This window comes from Taurulus bubalis (assembly GCF_910589615.1).
Source record: "Taurulus bubalis genome assembly, chromosome: 3".
In the NCBI taxonomy this organism is placed as follows: Eukaryota; Metazoa; Chordata; class Actinopteri; order Perciformes; family Cottidae; genus Taurulus; species Taurulus bubalis.
In genome coordinates, this window is record NC_136591.1 from 9,112,495 (window position 1) to 9,138,870 (window position 26,376).

The 26,376-nt window shown below is 40.3% G+C and overlaps 1 protein-coding gene across 1 annotated transcript in view; it reads left to right on the top strand.

Moving 5' to 3' along the window:
* The window catches only part of LOC306733615 (receptor-type tyrosine-protein phosphatase delta), a gene marked incomplete at its 5' end in the record, with an annotated part of 88,910 nt that extends 63,479 nt beyond the window's left edge, over window positions 1-25,431 (top strand). The window contains 15 exons of the mRNA XM_079214884.1: window positions 119-279; window positions 2,220-2,234; window positions 3,191-3,303; window positions 5,886-5,983; window positions 9,106-9,229; window positions 11,953-12,128; window positions 14,277-14,396; window positions 14,500-14,654; window positions 19,523-19,808; window positions 20,790-20,968; window positions 21,239-21,365; window positions 21,616-21,741; window positions 22,612-22,766; window positions 22,940-23,075; window positions 23,623-25,431. Coding sequence (XP_079071010.1) covers window positions 119-279; window positions 2,220-2,234; window positions 3,191-3,303; window positions 5,886-5,983; window positions 9,106-9,229; window positions 11,953-12,128; window positions 14,277-14,396; window positions 14,500-14,654; window positions 19,523-19,808; window positions 20,790-20,968; window positions 21,239-21,365; window positions 21,616-21,741; window positions 22,612-22,766; window positions 22,940-23,075; window positions 23,623-23,691 — 2,040 coding nt within the window. The 3' untranslated portion in view covers window positions 23,692-25,431. The remainder of the gene's footprint in view (window positions 1-118; window positions 280-2,219; window positions 2,235-3,190; window positions 3,304-5,885; window positions 5,984-9,105; window positions 9,230-11,952; window positions 12,129-14,276; window positions 14,397-14,499; window positions 14,655-19,522; window positions 19,809-20,789; window positions 20,969-21,238; window positions 21,366-21,615; window positions 21,742-22,611; window positions 22,767-22,939; window positions 23,076-23,622) is intronic.
* Between the last annotated feature and the right edge of the window lie 945 nt (window positions 25,432-26,376).

The following is a 26,376-nucleotide window of genomic DNA, read 5'->3' on the forward strand; positions in this document are numbered from 1 at the left end:
CACAAGTAGAAGGATGAGGTCCTGTACGGAGAAAGTAGCATATGACGGTTGGTCAAACAAATAAAATAACACAGGTTTTATGATTGACTAATCAGTGATTTGCCTCTCCCTGGCTCAGATCATGTATGCCACGAGCCCCTACTCAGACCCGGTGGTGTCAGCCGATATCGACCCCCAGCCGATCATTGATGAGGAGGAAGGCCTCATCTGGGTGGTGGGCCCTGTGCTAGCGGTTGTCTTCATCATATGCATCGTCATTGCCATCCTCCTCTACAAAAGGTGAGGATATTAAATGATTATCCGCATACAGAAACTAAACTAAAAATGAAATTATAATAACTGTTCCCACAAAGTGAAACAAATGCGCAGGAATCAAACTCAGATGGGACAGCTATATTAACACTTAACGTAAATGCTACTTAAAGTAAACATTGTCCACTCCCAAGTCACGTATAGCCACTCCATTCAATATTTAATATCCATGTCATCAATACACTACAACATGCAAATCTTCAATCAGGACATTAAATGGAAAAGCCCAAGGCACATTGATCTTCAGACTATCCATGACCCCCACTCTCAGCCGCACACACACACACACACAGATGAGTAAATCCAAACATACAGCTCTCCAAACTGTGAAGCCATCGAATGCCGACACGCCACAATTCTTCACACAGACACGTGTGTTGACTGAACGTTAATCAGACACACACACTTGCAGTAGTGCTTTCACACCGAATCAAAACTGCTTTTTTAAAAATCTGAAACCCCCCCAGTGGTAGCGAGACCTCGCGCTGTCACTGCTCATCAGTCGAGCGTAGGATGGGGAGGGCTTTGCCTATCTGCTGCATGTCACTGCATGTGTCTGCAGCTTGAGAGAGGCCCTGGAGCCCGGGCAAGCATCCCAGCCACCCCACCCCCCTCTCCCCTCTTACGACGACCCATTCCACGAGGGAGACTAGGTCTCGATCCCGACTCTGACCTTATGACGCCCTCCTGCTTGGCCAGGACACACACAAGTGCATATCAGACATGCGTGCGTCCACACACTGACTTTTGTCCGTCCTTCACTCTCTCGTCTCTTCTCACCTTTTACATAAGGCATATTTCCCGCAGTGTTCAAATGTCCAGTCCTAAGCAGAATTTCACAGTAGTCCTCAAGAAGTAATTTTGTGCGGGTAAGATTAGCAAGTGACGAGTCAGCACACTATAATCAGTAACAGCGGCAATACTGAAGACAAAAAAATATATCAATAGCAGTGTAATGTAAGAGGTTTACGCGTACAACTTTATTCTCTTGCACTGTATTGTCCTTGGATTTCATTTAAATCAGGTTTTGGTTTGGATAATACCAAGGTGAATTGAAAGTGAACAAAGAACGCATGTGTACAAGCTTCAGGCAGAGTTTCCATTCGTGGCACGTAGATTTACACATCGATTACCAAGCCATGGTCACTGCCACGTTAGAGAACTTTCAGTGCATAACCAGGAGATATTTCTCATGTCAAGATACATTTTTATCTGACAGAATGCTCCTGTTGTGCAAAACAAAGGCCAACAACCATGTTGTGTCGAGCTCTGGGAAAGGACATGGGAATAACAATATGCAGCTTCACCAGAGAGAAACATAAATCAGAGCCATACGTGCTACACATAGAATAATTGAAGTCATGTCATGTCTTCTACCCAACCGATTTAAAACCAAAACGGTAACGTGCATTTTAATGCGGTATATGCTTAAGTTATGAATTAAAAATGATAGTCTCACATGTTGTTCACATTTATAATAGTGCATGCATCAATCTTGAAGATGCATAATTCTTGATCTCAATAAATCTCACAGTGTAGAAAAAGAAAGACACAGCAATTAGGAGTCAAGAGATGACTTTTATGCTCGAACAAGAAGCAATCAGCTGAAACTGCTCAAAATAGCAAAGATACAATGTTCAAGTCTTGGCTGCACCTGGGAAACTGTAGTATTTGAAACAAAGAGCCCCAAGGCTGCATAATTGGGAATACATTCACAAGTGAAGCATCACTAATCTTGCACGCGAAGGAAAACTTATATGATATGATTGGTATCGTTTGTCTCTTATAAAGTCATTCACTTAATCTAAAGAAACGTTTCTGGAATTCTCCATTATATATATATATAAAGCCAACGGTCTTTCCACCTAATGTTGTGTCGATATTTCTTTCCTTGCTGACGATTGGAGCAGCAAACCAGACAGGTAAGAGTGAGAGGAGTAGAGGAAAAACTAACTCCCTTTAAACCCCTTTTCTCCCGAGAATGTACATATTAAATACAAACACAGGAAGATTGGTCACCCACTGGAGTTGATGTCTTTCCTGAAATCACACTATGTGCTGAATCAGCATGACCCTATGTGAAACCCATCGTATGTACTGTGGCGGGCAATTACTGAGAAACACATACATGCTTTACTTTCCCTACTACTATTAAACTTTAAATCTATCATGTCAAAATAGCCACCACATTCCCTTTCTATTGTGCATATGTTGTTACGACAAAATGTTATCCATGTCCGTGACACTTTTTTATTTTGTGTCTATTCCTTTGAATGAACAAACCCCATTGCTTCCTGTAAAACTGCATCTTGTGTCGGAGGTGACAATGTAGTGCACTGAATATACGTGCTGGAGAGATTCTCTACAAATAGGATTTTTTTAATTCAAATTACTGAAAAATTCACCTAAAATAAAAGGGAGAGGAACAAAACACTCTACTACACAATATAATCCAATACAATAGCCCTTTATTAAATGTAGCTCTGTGAAGTGTGCAACCTTTTCTGTTGTTGCTCATGTTACTATAAATAAGCTAACTGAACCAATTTACAGTATATTGCAATCTCAACACCACCCCTTAACTATGGCTTCAAATTTTCTATAGCGTTTAATTGACACCCTATCTGACAAAAGTGAACATTAGGTTTCACTTAAAGCATAATTTACTGATTGAGGGCTATTGTATTGAATTGAAGCGAAGCTGTTATTTAGTCCACCCCTTGTAGTCGTATGTACTGTTAGCCTGTCACCTCCTCAATTACATATTTGCCCACTGTATTTATTAGACCACAAGGCAAGCTTGGAGGTTATGGAACAGAAGTTTTGAGCACCCAAAAAAAAGAAGATATATATATACAATCTGCTGTTTGTTTTGCAGAAAAAGAGCAGAATCTGAAGCTAGGAAAGGCAGTCTCCCGAACAGCAAGGAAATGCCACTGCACAATCCCACTGACCCGGTTGAGCTACGACGCCTCAACTTCCAAACGCCTGGTATGTATTCCAAAGGACGTCAGGGATGTCTCATTCACTGTAAATGTAAAACTGAATGTGTATTGTGAAGAGGGACGCCATTGCAACAGATTGCTCGCTTAAACTAAAGGCATAACATACATATATATATATATATATATACATATATATATCTACATATATATATATATATATGTATATATATATATTCCTAATGAATTCTTCTTCGTTTGTAACCATTGCTGACATTGAAACCTAATAAGGTGGCGTCCTAAAAAAAGTACCCATCATCTCGACAGTGAGATTGGCACGACACAAGTGAGCAGTTTGCCGGTACACAGTGGACAGGTGCTTAGACAAGGCACAAAGGGTCAAAACTGACAGTTTGCCCCCAAGAGACGCTTCTCAGTGGAAAATGAGGAGGCAGAAATGCAAGCTTGACAGTTTCGTGGCAGCTGTCGTTTTCCTCTGCACCTGAGTTATCCAGGTCATCAAGACTTGTCCTGCTTAGTCAGAATAGCGTAGCCCTGCTGGGATGGTATCCTGCTGCTAGGACACGAGAGGCAGCATTGTGGAAGTTGAGGGAAATACAAAATGTGTCATGGATCTGTGTTCCATCTTTGTATGGAAGCCAATGGGTAGCGACGAGAAAGTGGTGGCACGCTGTAAACACTAGTTATCCTTCGCTGTGACCTTTAGTGCTGAGGTGAGTGGTGGTCAGCGGTGATGCTTTGACTCAGTCGCCTGGGGAAACAATGGGAGTCACAGTCCATTTATCACCTGGAGAGGAGGGATGCATCTTTGCCCCATCCTGACCAAGAGAGAGAGACACTAAACTGCCGTTTGAGTTCCTCTGGCACTGACTGGTTTGGGGACAGGTGTTCAGAGACTGCCAATAACGTTGTATTATGAAAGCCATATTTTGCAGGTCAGTTGGTATGAGAGGAGGATGAATTATCCTTGTCGGCTCATTTTTGAAAAAAAAGATTTTGCATATTTATGCAAGCTCTTCAATGATGTTAGGGCCATTACTGGCTGTTTCATCCTGGCACAGCGGTATTTTTCCTTTTGGCTCAGAGTGATCTCAACCATCCTCCAACTATTTCACTCACCTCTCAAGCCATCATTTTTCCCCCAACTGCCTTTCTGAGAGCTGGTATCTTGGCTCTCTCGCTGCTCAAAAAGGACCCACATTTTTTTTGCCTTCCACGTGTCCACTTTCGCTCAAGTCCTGAAGCACTTCTACATTCGACCACCTCTCTCCCCTACTCTCTCTACGCTTTCTTCCACCTCTTTTCCCCCTCAATGGACATTTTCTTCTTAAGGATGCTTGATGTTTGAGTGATAGCGTGTTGGAAATGGTACTTTCATTGTCACCCAGTGATGGAAATGGATTTTGAGTAGTAGACTGCAATAGAAACCCCCTTTGCCGTCTTTCAGAGAGATGTGAGAGTGGGTGGGAAAACGAGGCACAGCTACCATTAGCTAATGCCCACTTGTGCCAGCAACCAAAATGAAAAATCACAGAGAGAGCGAGAGAGAGAGAGAGAGATGTAACTGTAGTGTCACCTGAATACTCAAGTTGAATATCTTTGACCACAGACTGTATCGTGAAAGCATGCACAAAAAGGTGTCTTTGCATGGATCAGTATTGTTCAAACATGACTTTTAATTGTTTTCCCAAACTCTTAAATATGCTGATGACACCACCCATATTCGACAATGTCAAAGTCAAGTGAACTTAACTGCAGACTGAAGTAGTATATCACTGTGTCAGCATTCTCAGGTTAAAATGAATGGTTGATTTCTTTCCATGAAGTATGCATGGTGCATCAGCCAAGCTTTGAGCATGATGACTCGTTTGTTACTAATATATGTCCCATTAAGAATACACATCATTCAGCTACTTCTTGTCACATTTCAATTCCTACCTTCTGCTTGTGAGAAAAAAATAGTCCATCACATTGCCAATGACATCTGCAATGTATTTAATTACACCGCCGTTTCCTCCACAGGTTCAGGTGCGTCCAGTCACCCCAGTAACCTCCATTTGTCAAGTTAGTTGTTCTCGATTATGCACTTGACATGATTTTATTTGATTTTTTTAGCTTTAATTCTTTTTCTTTTTTTCTGCATAGTCTTGTATTCCCATCCCAATCTAATCCATCTGGTGGTAATGCAATGTCATCACAGGAGGCGGGGTTTGAAATGACATGTCATCACTCAAAGCAAACATCAACATCTGGCCTAACAATTTGAATGTTTTCTGTTTTCTTTTTTTGGGTTGTTTCTTTGTGTTTGTGTCTTACTGTCATGCTAACTATCCACCGCAGCTTTCCGTGTGAATAACGTTTCTCCTCTCTCAATAGGGAGAGTCCCAGTGGGGCAAGTGTGCTCGATGACCTCTCATTGGCTTCTGTGTTATATTCTCTTTATGAGCATGGCCACTGCTTTGAGTGAAAAAACTAGCCTAACCAGAACCACTTTTCCATTCCCCCTGTTAAACACATATGCTGCTTATCTAATGATTCGCTGTTGGCTTGTGCTTGAGTGATGCCATTTTACGAGACTAGTGACTGACATTCAGTCCATCTAATTGACAGGTATGGCTAGCCACCCTCCAATCCCAATTATGGACCTAGCAGATCATCTGGAGCGCCTGAAAGCCAACGACAACCTCAAGTTTTCACAAGAATATGAGGTAGGTGTCAGCCAAGTCCCAATGCTGATTCAGCAATCGTTATAAATGCCTTAGCATTAAGAGTGTGGCAGCATACAGTCAACAATAAAACATACTTTCTAAACATAGAGCATACAGTCTAAACTTGAGATGCAAAACTGGAGTTTGAGTTGAGAGATGTGTAACCGCCGGATTGCTTCGCAGTTTACAAGCTAATTTCAAACTAATAAAAATTGAAATAATCTACACATAGAACACTTCCAATACCCAAATCTTAGCCCGTTGTCTACAGATTTGGCATATTAATGCAGAATCTTATAAAGGTTATACACATGCTACCATATACCAGTCCAAGCATGTCAACAATTGGTGGATGATCGGCCCAATAGGAGAATTAGGAAATATTTTAGTGAGAAACCAGAGATTTAAAATCAGTCAGTATGCACTATTCACAGCATGCATGTTTGTATATGTCAAAGCAGGAAACACACAGGTGTAATTAATAGCTTTAATAATGGTTGCACTCCATTTTCAAGTCCAGAGCGAAGCTATTGTGCCTGCTGGCTCACTGACATCCGTAAATGTAAAAGACGTCATTATCAATGTTATTACCTGTGCTTTTCCTGTCAAAGTAAAAAATGTCTGCTGTGAAAAAGACCGATATAACCAGTCGAGTAAAAATGTGTCATAGCCACAACATACCAACAAAATCTGCACAGAGAAAACATAAATTCATTTTTATTTCAGTGGTTCATCTTTTTTTTAATATCTTTTGCAATAGTATTAGCAACCATTTAAAGTAGCAGTAACCTCACAATATGAATGTTTTGTATATATAAAGATATTCAGCCAAATAAGGCACCTAATGCTTTACTGCTATGCTGATAGGAGTGACTAGAGCAGACGTTACAAAGGCTACAGTTTAGTGACACCTGTCCAACCAGTGAATCATACCTACACGTTACCTGAAGTCTGATTCTACAACGTATGGCCACTATCAGAATAAATAAATGCATAATGGAACAAAGGTGATAGTTACATTTATATATCCTGCGATTAGACCTTCAAATGTAAAAGTCTTTCAAATTTAAGTGCCCTCAAAACGCTGTGGGCAGCAGTCACTTCATATTGCCTTTGTGTTGTAGATGAACTAACGGAGCCTGAAACACTTTGTGAGCAAGAGGTCCTTTCAGGGGCATTTTGTGACATAGGAACGACGTTCATCCTTTCTCTGCCCATTTCTCTCTGCGGGTCCTGCAACAGTTCCAAAATGTATGAGGTCACCCTATGGGTGGCTGCCAAGCTGCCCAATCATTACTGCAGCTTAAGTACATTGAATTCCAATTTCATAGAGCTTATTCGAGAGCAGTGGAAAGCAATTTTGCGAGCACAATGAAATAAAGATTTTTATTATGAGCAATGTTGCAGCCCACTGTTTCAACATATTTTGAAAAAATATCAGGCTTAAGCCAAGGGTTTGTCCCCCGCATATGGCCGCTTTAAGTGATATTGGTGCTGAAATGTGTTATTGTATTCACATCAAGCTCATATGCTCTTAAATTCCTCTTAATGTATTTGCTTCCATGGTCATAGTCATATAAAGTTTGCAATCATTAAAATGAATAATTAAGCTTATCTTTATGCTTTTATTGCTCCCATAAATTAGCATAAAAAAGTCATACAAGTACGATAATTACGATGATAATAAGCAAGGTCAGTGTACTAATGTGGCATCTATTTGCAATGTGTCCTATTACACTTGGGTTTCTACTTTCAGTGGATATTAACTCATAAAAGCAGGTTGCAGTCATTAAAAACACAAGAACAATATTTTTCCTGTAATGTGAGATGGAACGCCGTCTTTCATGCCATTGTATTTTCCCTTTGTGATATTATATTTTACGGCTCATTTATCGGTGATGAGGGAGCATTGTCAATCTCTGCTTTACAAAGCTGAAAGAGGGCTTGGATGGCAAATTCTGTTGAACTGGTCTCAAGTGTGGTATTCTAGTATGTGCCATAAAGTCCTACGACTCAAATGAGGAAAGCTGATGGAACACAAGATTTTCCTTTGTGACCAATTTGTAATGTTTCTTTTTGTAAATCTAATCATTTATATGTCGCAATTATTTCATGCCAAAGACAACAAATTGTTGATATTGCTCCAAAAACTATCTGCTTTCAGGCCAATTTCCATACACGAAATGCTCTCCTCCACCTTTAATGTTAGCCTTGCAGACCAAAAATGTCAATTTAGATTCATGTGTCTGGTGACACCCCCTTTTCTACAAGACTCAGAGAGGCCAGAACAGATTCTACTTAAATTAACTGGAGAAGAGTAAAAATCTGGGGACTGTTCATCAACTAAATCAGCTTTCAGTAGGAGAACAATAATCATCTTTGGACTGAATAACCTCAAATACATGAGATCACAACTTCTTTTAAGAGCCTCCAGGTTTTTTGTGTAGAAAGAGGACACTCACTGGTTCCCAGTATGTTATGCCTAGCATTAACCGCATGTTATGCCATTTTATTTTCCCTTGTGTGTATTAGTCCTCTTCACTTTGGAAATAGTACGCATGAAATATCCAGTTTTATATATGATTTGGCCAGGATAGGAAACATTATTCATTGCAGGGCAAACTAGAGATGAAGCAATATTGTATCAATATTTTACAATATATTATAATATTTTTCTGCAGCACACACGAGGTCCAACAGCAGCACTCAAAATCCATATAATGCAGGACTTTAACACCAACTGAATATCTTAGCCAAATATGTCATGTGTGTAGTAGATACATACAAAAATATAGATTGGAACTCATCAGAGCTTTCGACTTTAATTAACTGCTTTCCTTAAAGCCTTGGGGGGGAAAAGTGCCTGGTAAACATCTTTAATCATACACGTCTAAATGTGGCCTGGTGATTTAAGTACACTCCTAAAGAGATGAAAACATTATAACATCATATTTCCAATAGCTCTATGACAAAAAGGCACACTTCAGTAAGCTTACTGATATTGCTCTTACACCAACATCTCATGGGGTTGAATTCAATATTAGGAATGAACTATTGTTAAATGTTGATATTTTATATTATATAATAAGCCACTGTAACAAATATGTTCTTCTCCTTCGCAGTCCATCGACCCTGGTCAGCAGTTCACGTGGGAACACTCTAACCTGGAGGTCAACAAACCAAAGAACAGATATGCCAACGTGATTGCCTACGACCACTCCAGAGTCTTACTCTCTGCTATTGATGGTACGGCGCCCACCAGCTTCTTCCCTCCCAACTACTGTATCGATTCTACAGACAGCCAGTATAACTCTATCTCTTAGACCTGAGGAGCGCAACCACGCTGTACTTTTAAATTATATTTCCACACAAGCACGTTAGACTACTTTTTCCTTTCATGCCTCAGGTGCTTGCAAAGAAAGTGACGTCTTTAGAAAGTGGACATTTTCACTTTGAATGCTGAGGCAAGAACTCAAGTCAGATTAAACAATCACCTATAGTGAGGGATGCAAGTTTACCAGCATCTATTTGTATGACCTTATAGCAGGTGATTATTTTACATTTATATTGTGTTTAAAGCCATGGCCTGTTTCTTAACATAATTTATACATTGAAATGAAACAGTGAGTACACTGGAATATAGACATTTTAGCTTCTTATAACTTATTTATTCTAATTTTAATTTGCAATACACATTACATTACACATTTGTACACAATATGTGACTTATTTGTGGGTACAAACATGGATATGTGTTTACCAATGTGCTACATGGAAAAATAACTGATAAAAACTCACGGCAATGCCTTAAATAAAGTGCTTACATTGGTAGGAGTATGTAATGGGTGTAGGGACACAACTTCACCTGCGCCCATCATAAACCTGGTTTGAAGCAGCCCAGTAAGTGTTTTGCACATTAAAGAAGTGTTGCGCTGTACAGCTTCTGAAGAATGAAAGGCCATTTTGAAACGGCGCGTTAAGTGCTGGCTCTTTCAGCAGTTTGTTGGATTAAACACAATTGCACATACACATACGGCTATTAATTAACCATTTCCATTGAGCTGCTCCCATGGAGGGCGAAGGGAAATAAACAAAGAAGTAAATGGCTATTGTGACAAAAACAGATAGATAAAGGCTCAAAGAGCCCTTTTTGCAGTCTCTCAGAAACAACACACAGCTGAGTGTTGATGGAAGTCCATTAGCCAGGCGTTTAGACACATCTGCACGGCCATATTGGAGCCTTTGTGCTGTAGCAAGTGAGCAGCTCTCAGCCAGGGGCACAAGAGGGACTTCCTCTTTTCCTTCTGAGGCTTAAAGCCTTTTGGCAAGCAATGCGCCTATTGTTTACTTTGATTGAGTTATTTGAATAAAAAGGGATTGGGGATTTGACATCAGAATTTGAAGATGGCTACTTTGAGAATGTATTGATGTGGGGATGGATCAGCAGAATCTTTGGAACACAGGCACACTGATGCGCAAGTACATTTGTGGACTTTGTCGTGACTGAATTTGTTCTACTTTTGACCTTTGTCAAGATGCCTGACCAGACAAAACATGCGCTTTGCGCTAAAGTTAAAACATATTTGTAGAGTTTCTAAATTCAATTAGTATGTATCAGTGTTTTTTAGCGTGTTCTTTTTGGAACATTAAATTGATTATTAAAATCCAATTTATGAAGTTTAATTTAAACTAGCTTTTCTGAGGTAAAACAATGTGGTAGTCTGACAAAGTGAGTCGACATCTGCTCGCACATGCACAATGCCTGAACATCAACTGCTAAGAATAATCATCATTATGAACATTACCCTAAAATCTGTTTCCTTAAAGATTCTTTTGCGTCCCTATGAAGGGTACGGAGTACTAAACAACGCTGGGGCAATGTTTACTTCTCAATAAGCATATTGACTGAGAGAATGGTTGCATTTATACAAATCCTGAGTGACAGAAAGCACAAAGGCAAAAGCCATTTGCAAATGGGCATTAAACAACTCGCCTCGTTCTCATTAATCCACAGTAATGTCTCCTTTTGCTTCTTCTTTTCAAATTGAAAACGCACTGGGCTTAATTGCATTTATCCCTTGTCCATCATGGAAATGTACTGCTGCCTGGCTGTTTGGACAACTTCAACAGCAAAAGCGAGGGCGGGGGGGACAGTTTAAAAAAAAAAAGAAATGTGGGCTGGTCTTTGAATGTGTTCATATTTCATTTTCATTTCCTTTTTTTTCTCCTGTTGAAGAAGTTACCTGAGAGAAAACAGAGTTTAGGGGAGAGGGGGTGCAGTTGGAGAGTAGGGGATTCTCTGATACGTGGCTTCCATGCAGATGAGACTTATCTTGGTAGACCATGTGTGCACGAAGCCCCTAAACTGCCAGTCCTGAAGCATTGACTAGCTGTCAGCTCCGTCTCTTCCGCCTGGATTGGAAAAGGCTGCTGTGCCTTTCATTTAATACAAGCAAAGGGAAGGAGTGGGGAAGGGAGGGGGGAAATTGTTTTGCTAGTTTATTGTTGGTTTGTTTTTCTCCATGTGATGTGATAGACTTTTACAGACCAAGCTTTATCTGTAAGTCAGTTGCAGATATGGAATAGGAACACAAACACTGCCGATTTGAAGGCGTTGTTGATAGCAAATACAAATCCTAAAACAGACCGTAACACTGGTGCCAAAATGTTAGTGTTTTATGCTATTTTTCGATTTAATACTCACACAAGACGGCTTAACTAAATTCCTTTTAGGAAACGGCGAGGAAATCCTTATGCGGTGTCATCTGAACCGTATGTGAAGGGAGAATCAGACATTACCTCAAATAATTGCAGCATAAATCAAGACTGAGACCAAATTAGGATGCAACAAAAAACACTATTTTGTGACATTTATCATGTTCTCTCCATTGTGTTAAACAGCAAAGTTAACCATTGTATTTGAGATGACGCCTTTTTCGATTCTAACCATCTACATGTTCTGTTTTTAGGTGTCCCTGGAAGTGACTATATCAACTCCAACTACATTGACGGCTATAGGAAGCAGAATGCCTACATTGCCACCCAGGGGTCCCTGCCAGAGACATTTGGTGAATTCTGGAGGATGATCTGGGAGCAGAGGAGCGCGATCGTCGTCATGATGACCAAACTGGAGGAGAGGTCCAGGGTAAGAGACACAAACACAGACATATTTACTCTGTGGTGCTCGATATCTCTCGAGGTACTATTCAAATGAAATGATTGGGTTGAACCCAGAAGTGTAGGGAACATTTGTTCTATGGTATGCTTTGGAATGTCTAACCCCAACTCGTAAAAAAACACCCAATGATTTAAAAGTCTGAGCAAAGACAAACAAGTTATTTCATAGAAGATTTGCGGAATGGATTCTTTCTTCACCCTGTCGAAGTGACACATTGAAGTCCCTGTCCTCTTGTTTAATCTGTAAAGTGTGCTCTACCATCCCGACCCCTAAGGTCGCCTGGGACTTGTCTACTTTCTGTTCCAAGAGTCAGAACTAAACATGGAGAAGCAGCATTCAGCTTTTCTGCTCCACTTATCTGGAACAAGGTTCCTGAAAGCTGCAGGTCTGCTGAGACCCTCAGCTCCTTTAAATCCAGATTGAAGACTTTTCTGTTTGCTGCTGCCTTTAATTGAATCCGATTCAATGATATCAATGTCTGCATCTCACTACTGCATTGCATTTCTTAAACTGCACTGCAACTTTTATTCTCTTTTATGCTTTTTAACAGTTTTTATGTTTTAAAATGAATATTCTTAATTGTTTTTCTTCTGCATTATGTGTTGATGCTGTTAACGGTTTTACACAAAGCACTTTGAATCTCCTTGGTGTTGAAATGTGCTATACAAATAAACTTGCCTTGCCTTGTACTCTGCGCCCCCTCCCAAGATGCCTTCGTATTAATTCTCCAGGCAAAGCCAAGTTCCATGCTGTTACTCACTGATATGCTCAGGCCTTTCTCTACAAAGAACTCTTTGTTGTTGTTTAGTTTAGATTGATTAGTGGCATGGGTCCATTCATTAGTGGAGCACTGCTGAAAGCACTGGATTACAATCAGTGATAAAAAAGACTCCAACACTGAAAAGCTACATTGCCCAGCTGTGTGCATTCACAACTCCTTTAAGGGTGACATGGTCAGCCCTTTCTCTGACACATCTTACAATGTTTGACTGAGCGCATGAAAGCTTGCACTGACTCCATAAGCTACTGACCTTCACACTCGTATGCCTTTTCTAAGAGCCTGACACAGTGTTAACGACGGGGTGGACTCACTCCACAGAGTCGTTTTCACTCAGTATCTGTGCAATCTGCAAAGCAAATAAGCTTCTCTGTCTGATTCTTTGTATCGTAGGTGCTGTAAAATGCACTTTTTCAATTACATTTGTTCTATGTTGTCAGGTGTCTGGTGACTCCGTATGCTTTGTGATATAAGAGTGCTTCTTGGCTCTGCCGTAAAGGCTTCCTCCAAGACATCCCCCACTCGGATATGTTCTGTACCAATATGTTGTTTGACATTTGTAGTGCATAATGTGATTTTGTTGCTGCCAACCGCTGCTGTCTTTCATATTAGTTATAAGTCATATCATTCTCTGGTAAGCACTCAAGCTGTATTTGTATGTTGCACATATCTAAAGCAAACCATTATGCATGATTTCACTACTCCCAGTGCCAGTGTCCATTGCTACTGGTGTCAGGGATATAACAACTGCTGAGGAAATTAAATGAATGGATAGTGTACGTTTTTACTTATTTGAATATACCAATGATGCAACTGATGTCCAGTTGTCATCATACCTTTCCACAGTCACATAGCACCAGCATTTGTTCAGCATGAATTAATTTCAATTGTGTTGAACAAACGGTTATTACCACATCAGTGTAATGGACAATATGAAGAATAACAAGTGAATTGGAGGCCAGGTATTTCCTCCCCATCACCTATAGGGCTTCCCTTTGTCAGCTAAGCAGTAATGCTATAATTGAACAGTTTTTTTTATTGCCCGTAAACCGGGAAACAAAGCTGTGCACTCAAATGGCAATAAAGCTGAGCCGGTGATATGATTGGAAAGTGTGGTTACTTTTGTAATTATGGAGTACAGCAGGGCAATTAATAACTCTTTTGGCTCTATACAAATATTTCAGGCCATTTAATTGATTACTCAAGTGAATTTGGAAATGTATTTTACCATTGCTTGACTTTGTGTAATACTGTGAATGTGAAGCAGGGCACTTTTGAAAAAGAGCATTTATACTTAATAAATGTACCTATCCATACCATGTGTCTCTCCATTGCAGGTTAAATGTGACCAATACTGGCCAACAAGAGGGACAGAGACGTACGGCCTCATCCAAGTGACACTTCTAGACACAGTCGAGTTGGCCACATACTGTGTCAGGACATTTGCACTTTTTAAAGTAAGAAGCATTTGGATTGTCTTGTCCTGCAGTAGCTACTTAGACCCCACAGCATCTTTCAAGTCCTTGATGTGACCAATCTTTCTCCACCTCCATAATTCAGAATGGCTCCAGTGAGAAGAGAGAGGTGAGGCAGTTCCAGTTCACGGCCTGGCCAGACCACGGGGTACCAGAGCACCCTACTCCGTTCCTGGCCTTCCTGAGACGGGTGAAAGCGTGCAATCCTCCAGACGCGGGGCCGATGGCGGTACACTGCAGGTAAGAAACAACATGGTATCATGAAAACATCCTGAAGCATGAAATTGATTTGTTCTTCCCATTTGCTGTAATGAATATATGAATACATATGACAACATTTTTTTTTATTTTATTTTTTTTTTTTATCCGAGTCATTTGTGTACTGATAGGATTTGTTTTTTTTTAAATGAATCAGACATGAACCAGAAGGAAAAATGTGAGTTATAAGTAGAATATTTGATATTGAGTGAACTCTGGCCCACGGTAAGCCCAAACAAATCAGCCTACTAGCTTTCACAGAAGGCACTTAAAATCGGAGGGTGTTTTCAACATCACAGCACAAAGAGTACTAGTGTCGTTGCCCTCGGCAAACTCAAACATCTCCTCCCACTCACTGACACACAAACACACGCAGACCTGTTGTGTTCCTTGCTACACCACTAACATGTCGCACATCAGCGGCCCACAAGTCCTCGGCTTATCCCCTGGGTTATTGCATCCAAAACAAATAACTTTAACACCAACTTCGCTTCCCTTAGCTACATAAGCGGCCACACTTCCAACAGAGAGTCAGAGGGATATAACAGAGACTTCTTGCTCCTTTCAACTCAGCAAGTCATCAGAGGCTCAGCACAGAGGAAGCGAGTGACTGAAGGGGCAGAAAAAGACAGTAAAAACAGCCATAGTGAGTGTAATAGATACAAACTTGTGACAGAAAGTGACAAAAAAGGAAGGGGGATTACTGAAGAATTAGAATTACCACATGCTGTAGTTAATTAGAACTAGTTGCCGAATCGCTTCAAATTGAAAATCCTGACTTTCTACAATGAAGCAGAATGCAGGAATTAATGTCAGTCTGCAGATGGGAGTTTTTAATTCCTCTGGCTCCCTATCAGATACAGTCATTTCCAAGCTCCAAATCCTTCCAGAGGCTTTTCTTCACTTCATGTTTGACCACAATTTTAAATAGAGCCATCTTTTTATTTATTTTTATCTACATACTTGCAAAATAAGGTTTATAGTGTTTTGTGGTTATGCAGAGATATACCGTAGATAAAGATATTTAGTATCGCAGAAGATGAAGCTGTTTATGCAGATGAAAAAAGGCCTATAATTAACAACATGGTACAGTTGCTTAAATAGTTGATTAATTAGTTGGTGCACCATTTGCATCTCACCATGTACGTACACACTGTGGGTTCTTATGCAAAGACCATGAAGAGCTCAAATGTGTTTGTTTGACTGATGGTGTATGAAGTTAAATTCCTAACTTGGAAAAAAAAATCACACTGTTCCTATTCTTTGTAAATCACTAATTAGAACCATGTTAATTTATCAGAACTGTCATTATATCCTGACTAACACAGATCATTATGTATAATCACTCAATCATTACATCTATACTCCTCCACACAAAGAGGGATTTTTACTCAGTAAAATTGAGGAAATCAGACCATAATCTCTACCATAAACTCAGCTCTAACTTGTTGAAAGATTCACAATTATATCCAAAAAGTTAATGATAATGACTTAGGGACAAGAAATCTTGCTAGAAATAGAAATCAGAACATTGTGTCTTGCACATGCTCAACATTCTACAGTAAATAATGATTTAGTACATCATTACAGCACAGGAGTATTTCACAATAATAAATTAATGTGTTTCCACTGTGCTTCTGTAGCACCTCTCACAAGGTTAAATTCCAGTTTGTCTTTTCAAATCTGCCCCCAGACACATTATAGCATGTTTCCTGGGTTGCTTGTTCCTACTGCTTTCTCTAACCCACAGGTCAGGGACTGTTTTGCTGTTGTAGCTATAGGGCTACCCAAGCGATGTGAGGTGATGGAAGAGGTTAAAGTGTCATGATTGAATGCCATGGAGAGCACTGGCCTCTCACAGCGACTCTGAAGGGAAACTTTTGAGGAAACAACCCACAGTCTCTGTATCACTGCGGCAGCCAGCACATATGTAGAAAGTAGTCGACTTACCTTACAATTAAGGGATGTTAGCTGCGAGTGACTAATACAAATAGCTAGATTGGCAGCAAAAATGGAAAGTGGGTAAGTGAGCGAAAGTGAACACACTGACAGGTAGAAAACAGACTGGAACATGCTGAAGGGTCATTTGAGAAGTTGTTATGGACTTTTCACTGTGAATAAGTAAAAAAACTGCACTGGGGACAAATAACTTGCTTGCATTGGCTACTGGTGCACTGGCTACCAGGAAACCGGTAGTTTGAGTACCATGGGCCTACAAAACATCCGTGTTGGAAAAATTAAACACAGCCTCCTCATTTCCATCAAGCCATAGAGTTTCCGCGCTCTTCCAAGGCGTCAAACAAAAATATGGATTCTAATACAATGAAGGAAGTGAACAAAAGTGTTTCTGCAAAACTCCACCTGGCTGCCATAGTGGTATCGTAGCATGCGGGGGGGGAATAGTCTTATTGTTGTTTAATATGCCACAATGGACAATAATCAGCCGTTAGTTTGAAAAGCCTGTTTAAAAGAACTACATTCTGTATTTCCAAGTTGGAAATGAATGTCTTTTTTTATTTACTTTTCACATTTTGAAAAGTAATCAAGGACTACAATTATGATTGACTCCATTAACAGCAATGAGGTGATCCTGGTGAATTTGACTAAATGTGTGTGTGTTCAATAGGCAGTGGAGGGAAATGGTGACAGGTTAGCTGACGGCAAGAGATTCGGTAACAATACATATGTAATTACTTCCACTGCTGCTCATGCTTTATCTTCTCGGGACTCATTGCAGCTGTATTTTAAACTACACTCTCTCTCCCATCCCCTATTCCCTAAACTCCTGGAAAGCATATTAGTCTGACACTTAATGTGTGTCGACGTCCAAAGCAGCTGGTCTTGACTGGCTGAAAAGGCAGTGTCAGGTCATTAGTGCAGTCAGTCCGCCAGCTCCCCTTCAACTGCCAAATGTAGCGACGGCTTTCTGCACCAACACACACACACACACACACACACACACACACACACACACACACACACACACACACACACACACACACACACACACACACACCATCACGTGTTGATAAAGGCAAAATCGCACATGTTCCCATCATTTACAGTTCTTGCATTTCAGAATAAAATAGAGCTCAATATGTATTCCTGCTGCTGAGTCTTTTAGAAAACTAACCACACAACTCCAAGGTAACTGGTGGCATCTCTCCCTGCATAACACAACTCCACCTTCTCTCTCCCCCCCATTCCTCATCTTCCTCTGTCTCCCTCTCTCTAGCTCAATGCTGTCACTCTGTCACTTACTCTCTCGCAGGTCATCACTCTCCCACATTCAGGTCCGCACTGTAAAATGTTTTCAGATTGGAAACAGCTGGGGTAGTGGGAGAAATCTCTCCTACTTTCTGCATCTCTTGCCCAAGGGCTGAGGTGTACTCAGACCTGGAAGTGATTCATTCTTCAAATATCCCTGAGATACTTTCACGTTTCTTAACAGCCTGATTCTTTGACTCACGCCGATTTCGTAATCGCCCTTGAGGTTTGAAGAGTTTTGTAACCACACAAAACAAAGTTCCGTCTCAATCAGCCAAAGTCAGCCATTTTGAAAGTGATCATCAGATCATTTGTTAAAGCCAATGACTCCCATACGTGTCTTTATTCCATTCGCAGCACAGTACCAGTGCAGCATGGCACATTAACCAGACTTGGCCCCCAGGGACTAACTTTACTAACTCTTGAGTTTTCCTTCTTAACTCTTCCTCCGTTTCGCCGCGCAAATGAAAAACAAAGGCTCCATCAGAAGGAGGCACGAGAGCATGGCTCACACCTCGTAGGCATGTCAGCTTAATGGATTGAATAACCTATTACTTTGGAGAACCGAGCGCAAGGTACTGTCTCGTCAGTGCCGTGCTTGGCGCGATGTGGGAGGGGAGTTAACGAACAAGATTTAACACCACCCCGTCGCCCTGCGGTAAATAAATTGTCCTCAGAAAACATCCTCTGTGCTGAGGCATGAGATGTATTAAAACATGTAATGTGCAGGGGTGAGCACTTTTCAACTGTCAGCCGACTGCGGACGGGGGTTACGTCTTTAAGAAGAGGTCAAAGGGGAAGAGTAAAACATGCTCCCTCTATGTAGAGTGCTTTGTTCACTTGTGCATTTCTACACACTAATGTAACGTGCCGTTGTGAATCTTAATGAAGAGAGCTGCCTTTCAGTGCCTCTTCTAAAGCTCTTAGGTTATTTGGGTGCACTGTGCTAATCTAATGGCATTAATTGAAGTCAGCTGCTCTTCTCAGAAGTTGCCCTGCACATTAGCGAAGCCCTAAAAAAAAAAACATTCTCAAAATTGCGTCGGTGTATCCACATTTCTCTGTGCATTTGTTGCAGTGGCACTTTTCGGGAACCGTGAGATAAAGGTTAAATGTTGCTGTTGCATAAGTGATTAACCCTGATGGATTGGAGAGCACAGGTGGGGTCCAGGGGGGAGAGACTAGATTGCAAAGGCAGCAGTGAGCCCGCTGAAGGCTGTGACTGCCAAGCCCTCTTCTCCACTCAGTGCCACTTCAGATTTAATTACACTCCAAGCCAAATGGTCCATCCGACAGTGGCAAACTTGGCGCAGAGAGTTTACCTTTTGGCCTCATCAATGGGAGAAGGGACTTCTTCAAGGCCTTGTACGTGTTTAGAAAAGACACCTATACCCTTCCACTGGACTGCCCCTCATTTGTAGAAGTTATGATAATAGAAGCTCAAACCTGTCAGAGTAGGGACCTTATACATGTTTCTATAAAATGCATCCCTTTCATAATCCTGGTAACCTTTTATTGTACTGCTACAACTGAGAATACTATCCAGTAACATGCTTCCTTCTCTCTGTTGTTTTTGATCGCAGTGCTGGTGTGGGACGCACAGGTTGCTTCATCGTGATTGATGCCATGATGGAACGTATCAAGCACGAGAAGACTGTGGACATCTACGGGCATGTAACGCTAATGCGTGCCCAGCGCAACTACATGGTGCAGACAGAGGACCAGTATGTCTTCATACACGACGCTCTGCAGGAGGCCGTCAACTGCGGCACCACCGAAGTGCCCGCTAGAAACCTATACGCCTACATCCAGAAACTGACGCAGATAGAGGGTGGCGAGAACGTCACCGGCATGGAGCTTGAGTTCAAGGTACAAAGTGTTTAATGGACAGCATTGGGGTAAATTGTTTGGGTCAGGTATTACTATTAATGAGCAGTGTTTTAGCTTTAGATCCCTACATGACACCCGGCTTTTGACACTGAGAACTTGCCATGTGCCGCAAGAATTTGCAGCCATCCCATTGGCATCTGTTTTCAAAGTCAAATGTGTGCCCCTGTGCCCTTTATTGGGCATTCTCCGTTCAACTCCCTAACTCTTTTCCAGTTCTCATTAGGCTCGCTAGACAGTGTGGGGCCTGTGGTTTCCTCTCTATTCCGCTTAGTCGACTTGCTTGTGTAACTCCACATAGGATAAATTCTCCATGTCTTATTTCCCCTTCCCATAGCTCCGCTTTCTTGGGTTACGGGGGTCTTGGTTTACATAAAAACGCCAAACACAGGTTTCCCTGACCACAGAACAGGAGGGACTTGAACAATATACTCAGTCCGCCAACCATCCTTTTCCAGCCATTCCAGTCTTTGTTGTCGCTGCATGCACGGTATTGCCTTGCTCGTCACGCACCTACTTTCTTGCTCTGTGATGGATGCTGATTCCATGATGAGATTATTAACAGGTTTGACTGCACTGCTTCTGTCCGCTTCAGGTTCACTTGGGGTTTCATTCCCCTGTCGTCATAACATGCGATTTTTCCCCTGCAAAGGCAGGCTGTGATAGTAATCACTGATGCCATTTCAGTAATTTATGGTTACATGAAATAGTATATAACCACAGTACACTGGAAACCATTACAGTGTAGATTTGATCATCCACTATGTGCAGCTTATTAGTATGAATTTGTCCTCACTCCCGTGTGAGCAGGAACTAGTACAAAAGCATATGATTGTTCATAATACTCATATCTTTATTTAGTGCAAGTCACCTTAAATGTCAAACATAATCAGTCACTAGGGGTATTAGAAAACACCAGAATGTCAGTTCTCAAAGATCTCTTTTCTTTCTGTCTCGATGCAGCGTTTAGCGAACACTAAAGCCCATACATCAAGATTCATCAGTGCCAATCTTTCCTGCAACAAGTTCAAGAACCGCCTTGTTAACATAATGCCATACGAGTCCACACGAGTGTGTCTTCAGCCCATTCGAGGAGTTGAAGGCTCTGACTACATCAATGCCAGTTTCATTGATGGGTACAGGTAAGTGCTAACAGACTCCAACACCCATTGCCGTTTAGATGGCCAGTACATGAATTAATTGCACTTGAAAATGACTCGATATTTCTGAGTAGGAACTACATTTTTTTGTTTTTATTAGTCATACGAGAGTATAAGAAAAACGTTTCCAAGACATCATATTTTGGCAAGGCATCGGCAATATTCAGCATCTTCAAACCATTTGAAGCTCAAGTGTATTTCTATGCTGATTGTCTAAATTGTTTCCATAATGTGATTAATGCATTCCCACAGGCAACAGAAAGCATATATTGCCACACAGGGACCACTGGCAGAGACCACGGAGGACTTCTGGAGGATGCTCTGGGAGCACAACTCTACTATTGTCGTAATGCTCACCAAGCTTAGAGAAATGGGCCGGGTAAGCCAACGCTTCCCTTTCTCCACAGTCTTTGGCAGATTAACCTCCTTCTTCTGGCTACAAACACAAAAGCATATTACAAAACATCTTCTATGGAATACCATATATAGATTCCACCATGAGAATAAAAGCTTTCAAGCTGAAAATCCAGTATGAATTGAATGTAACAATTCTGGGAATGAACACAATGAATCTAGTGTATGAAGAGAACGTTGTGGCTCATTGTGGTATTCTATTTTTCACTCTACAGGAAAAGTGCCACCAGTACTGGCCAGCAGAGAGGTCAGCCAGATACCAGTACTTTGTGGTGGACCCCATGGCTGAGTATAACATGCCCCAGTATATCCTGAGAGAGTTCAAAGTGACTGACGCCAGGGTAAGAAGACATTGTTTTTGTGTATTGCCTTTTCATGGGGGACACTGATTGCATTAACAAAATAACATTGTAATTGATTAAGAAACCAATTGGCCATTTTAATTTCTGAAATCCAATTATGCAATTTCTCAATCACATGATTTTATTTACCAAGAAAGAAGATTTGTTTGACAGTGTTGAGCATGCTCGACAGCACCAGATTTAACATTGCAGTAGTCATTAACTCCAAACTTTGGCATTCTATCAAGTATTTGTTTATACCAAACTATGGCCTAAAGTGTAACATAAGGATAAATATATATTTGCGGGAATTATGACACATGTCAAAGTGTAAAAACAAATGAGTGCCGGCAGCAGCGAGCTGCCAGAGTTTTTAATTCCATCAAAGGCTTACACAGATAAATGGCACTGACTCCTTCCTTTGTAGTGCGCGTTACACTGTCTCGTCAATGGGATTGCTCTTCTTATCAAGGGGATACAATATCACTTAAGTAATGCACACCCTCAAAGTCGATTCTCCAAGCACCCTGTCGAGGGTAGCACATCAAAGGAATTAGCATCTTCAGTGTTCATGTTTAATACATTCAGGGGAAATGACAGGCATCTTTAATAACACAACAGTTTCTCTGATGCTTTACTTGGCATCTGTGCTAGATAAAAAAAATCCATCTTGCACTGTAAAACCCACAAAGGCGTGGATCATGATGGAGATGGTCAGGGAATGAACCGCCATGGGTTGGATTTCTGTGAAACTTCTCAAATTGGCATCCTAGTTGTCTTCGTTATTGTTCCATATTTCCGACTGATGCTCCATTTTAATATAATCTTCTGTACAATCTCTCTCTCTCTCTTCCCACCCTCTGGTCCCAGGATGGACAGTCGCGGACAGTAAGGCAGTTTCAGTTCACAGACTGGCCTGAACAAGGAGTGCCAAAATCGGGAGAGGGCTTCATCGATTTCATTGGCCAAGTACATAAAACAAAAGAGCAGTTTGGCCAAGATGGGCCTATCTCAGTCCACTGTAGGTAAGTGATCAATGAGTCTAACCCACCACACTACATCACTTGAACATCTATTGAGTTGCAAATAATACATAGCTACACAAAAACTGGATAATGGTACATTGTTTGACATGACTTGTTCTATATTTATCTGCTTCCTCTGGCCTCACCGCTGACATTTCTGCCCTCTCGCACAGCGCGGGTGTTGGTAGAACTGGAGTTTTCATCACCCTCAGCATCGTCTTGGAACGAATGAGATATGAGGGCGTAGTAGATATCTTTCAGACAGTGAAAATGTTACGGACACAGAGACCAGCTATGGTGCAGACAGAGGTGAGGTGTTTCTTTTTCTCCTCCACTAACCTTGTAAAGAAAACATAACTCACAACTGTACCGAGGTACCAATGTAACCAAGGTTTTGTGACACTTTAGATCTGTGGTGCTCAACTTTTTTTCAGTGATGTACCCCCTGTAAAATACTTTTTCAGCCAAGTACCTCCTAACAAGCACAAAGCATTCTTGGTTGAAAAAAAGATGTAATACACAACACTGTGCCACCAGTGTCTGATTTAATATAGAATATATAGGATTATGTTTATGAACTTACAATTTTTTTTAATGGATGTTACTTTTACATATATATTTTGTGTAATCTCACGTACCCCCTGGAGTGCTTTCTTCACGTAGCCCCATTTGAGAACCATTGCTTTAGATAACACATGGAATCAGTCTGGTCTCGACTGCAAATCATCAATATATGATATATAACACCTTTGTAATACACAGTAGAAGTACAATGTACCAAAGTTGGGGCAGAATATTTCTAAGATCCCTATGAGAAAGGACATGAGAGCTGAAATCTTCTCTTCTTTGCTTCCAGGATCAATACCAGTTCTGCTACAGAGCTGGCTTGGAGTACCTGGGAAGCTTTGATCACTATGCAACGTAAAAGACCCAGTATTGGAAGAAAAAAGCAGAGGGCCCTTTGGAAAGGAAACCCAGTGAGCCTCTCTTCTGAGCCATAAATTCCTGCTTGAGAAAGTACTCCTTAACTCCTTGCTAACAACTCATTAAGTGTTGGATGTGTGACATGACTTGTCAAAAAATGAAAAAGATGATTCCCGGAGGACCAAGTGTTTTCCCAACCAACCCAGTAAACCTCGCCTTGATACGAAGTGAGGGAATCCTGACTGTTGAAGCATCGTACGGAATTATCTTTTCTCTTGCTTCAAGGATTCATTTTGGGGCTCATAAAACTGAATGAAACCAACACAACAAAAATATAAATGAACAATAATGACATCGTCAGAAATGCATCAGTGATTATGAACCATTACGAGAGGCATTGGAGGCACACAGAATTGCGGGGGAAGAAAAAACTTGATGCACATTGTAAAGAAGAAAAAAATAAATCAGTACACACAGATAAACCATTGAAAAAGAAGACAATGCTTGGTCCACAACAGCAAGACAGACTAAAAGTAATAATGAATAAATACCACTTTTCCTGTCACAATGTTCATCATCTAAATTTTGGAGAGGGTAAAGCTCAAATGATATATGAAATAAATAAAAATTATTGATTTAGTTTTTTAGTACTTTATTATACAGCTGACGTGCTTTTTTTGAACTGTGTGAATTTCCTTTTTTTACACAAATTTATTGCTTGGAAAAAAGTGATAAAATGTATTTACGTAAGTGTTGTTTTTTTTTTTTTTAAAGCTGTAGAACTGTTCTGACGTATGTGCTATTTAGCAGAGAGTCTCTTTGCTTTTTTTTTTTTAAAGAACATTGTTTCTATTTGTTTCCTTCATTTTGCTGCACTTTGGTGCACAGAACAGAATTCGCACTACCAAAATGTAAGTTTGTTCAAGAGTTATTTTTCTTAATTTAGTTTCTTTGTTTTTTGTCCATGATCACATACATGGTAATGAATTACCCACATTTGAATAACTGGGGCTTTGTGGAATCAACAGGGATGAGCAAAGTATAAAGTTGCTGCTACCGATTATCTTAGTTCTTCCATGTTAGAAGGATGATAAGAGAACCTTGATGAATTGGATACGATATATGAATTTATGAATATATGGTACAGATTGTCAAATATATGTGAAATAAATATTAAAGCATAAATATAACATTCTAAATATATATACATAATATATGAGCAAAAGTATATGAAAGATGGACTGTCTATGAAAGCTCCCAGATTGAGAGTTGTGTGCTATGAGGGAAATGAAATGAGATATTTCACTGGAATGCACATCAGTAGGACACAATTGTATTCTGATTCAGTGCATCTTTTCTCGTGCAATAAATGTGTGTGTGTGTGTGTGTGTTCGGATAGGGGTTCATGTGGACGTGACAGGCAAAGCATCACTGGTGCATTTTCTTCAAGCTCTCATCCAGTCTGAGAGGTCACACAGCCGCACTCACCGCTCCACACAATAGGGCAAGGTACAAAGACGTCACTTTCTTGCGGTCCTTTAAAGCATTCAATGGTAATAACTTTTTTTTTCTTCTTTCATTTTGCATTTAGAGTGCCTTATATTTATGCCTGTTTTTATAATGTTTCATTTAACATATTAATGTATCATTTGAGTAATCTAGGCATTTAGTATAACTGTAACAACATAGTTCATTTACCTTTTTGTATTCATTGTCACATAATGAGATTATATATGCAAATAAGAACATTTAAAAGCTATTTTCTTTTTCATTTTCAGTGGCCTTATTGTGGCTGAGTAAATTAAAATAAAACTATTTATATATATATATATATATATATATATATATATATATATATATATATATATATATATATATATATATATATATATATATATATATATCACAGACCTCTACAGAAAACAGTCAATAATACACAACAGTTACAAAACATATATTTAATAATTGCAGAAATAGAGACAGGGAAGATAATGCAGAAAACTGGTGTCAGAACTAAACAGGATGAAGGCCCATCGTAACGGCAATGAGCTTTTAACAGATTGTCAACACGGTCACAATTTAAAACAGCAACTATCCGATTTTAAAATTGTTAAATTACAAATGTATTTGGTTCAAAAGAATGCCTGATGCACGAGTCATCACCTCAGGGTTTCCCTTTCATGCCTTGGGTTTGAATTCCGGCCTTCGTGTGTCAACGTTACACAACAGAGTGGATCGAGAAACACAATCTGCGACAAAACGTTATTCTGACAAACCGAAACGGTGCGTCAAGTTCCTTCTTTTTCATTTTTTTGAAATGGCATTACAGTTGGAGTCTGGGGTTTAGTGTGGTTATGTTTCAGTCTTTATGTTGAGCAGCATCTTTAACTTCTCCGTACCCCCCTGTTAGCTTCGTGGATGTGCATTCCAGGTGCTTTCTTTCCCTTGTAAACTCAAGCAGTGATGCGTTTTATGTTTGTCAACTGCTTAACTGATTACTTTTGTCATCATTTTGAGATATAAAAGTGCTATTATTTAACTTCACGGTGGCTAATGTTACATTATGTTCAAGTCTCAGACGTTTATTTTCCCATCTCAGTGTTTCCTTTCCATGTTTTTTTTATTGATTTTTCATATGCAGGGTGATACATTGCAGAATGGCCAAAGCTGGCCTGGTAGAAAGATT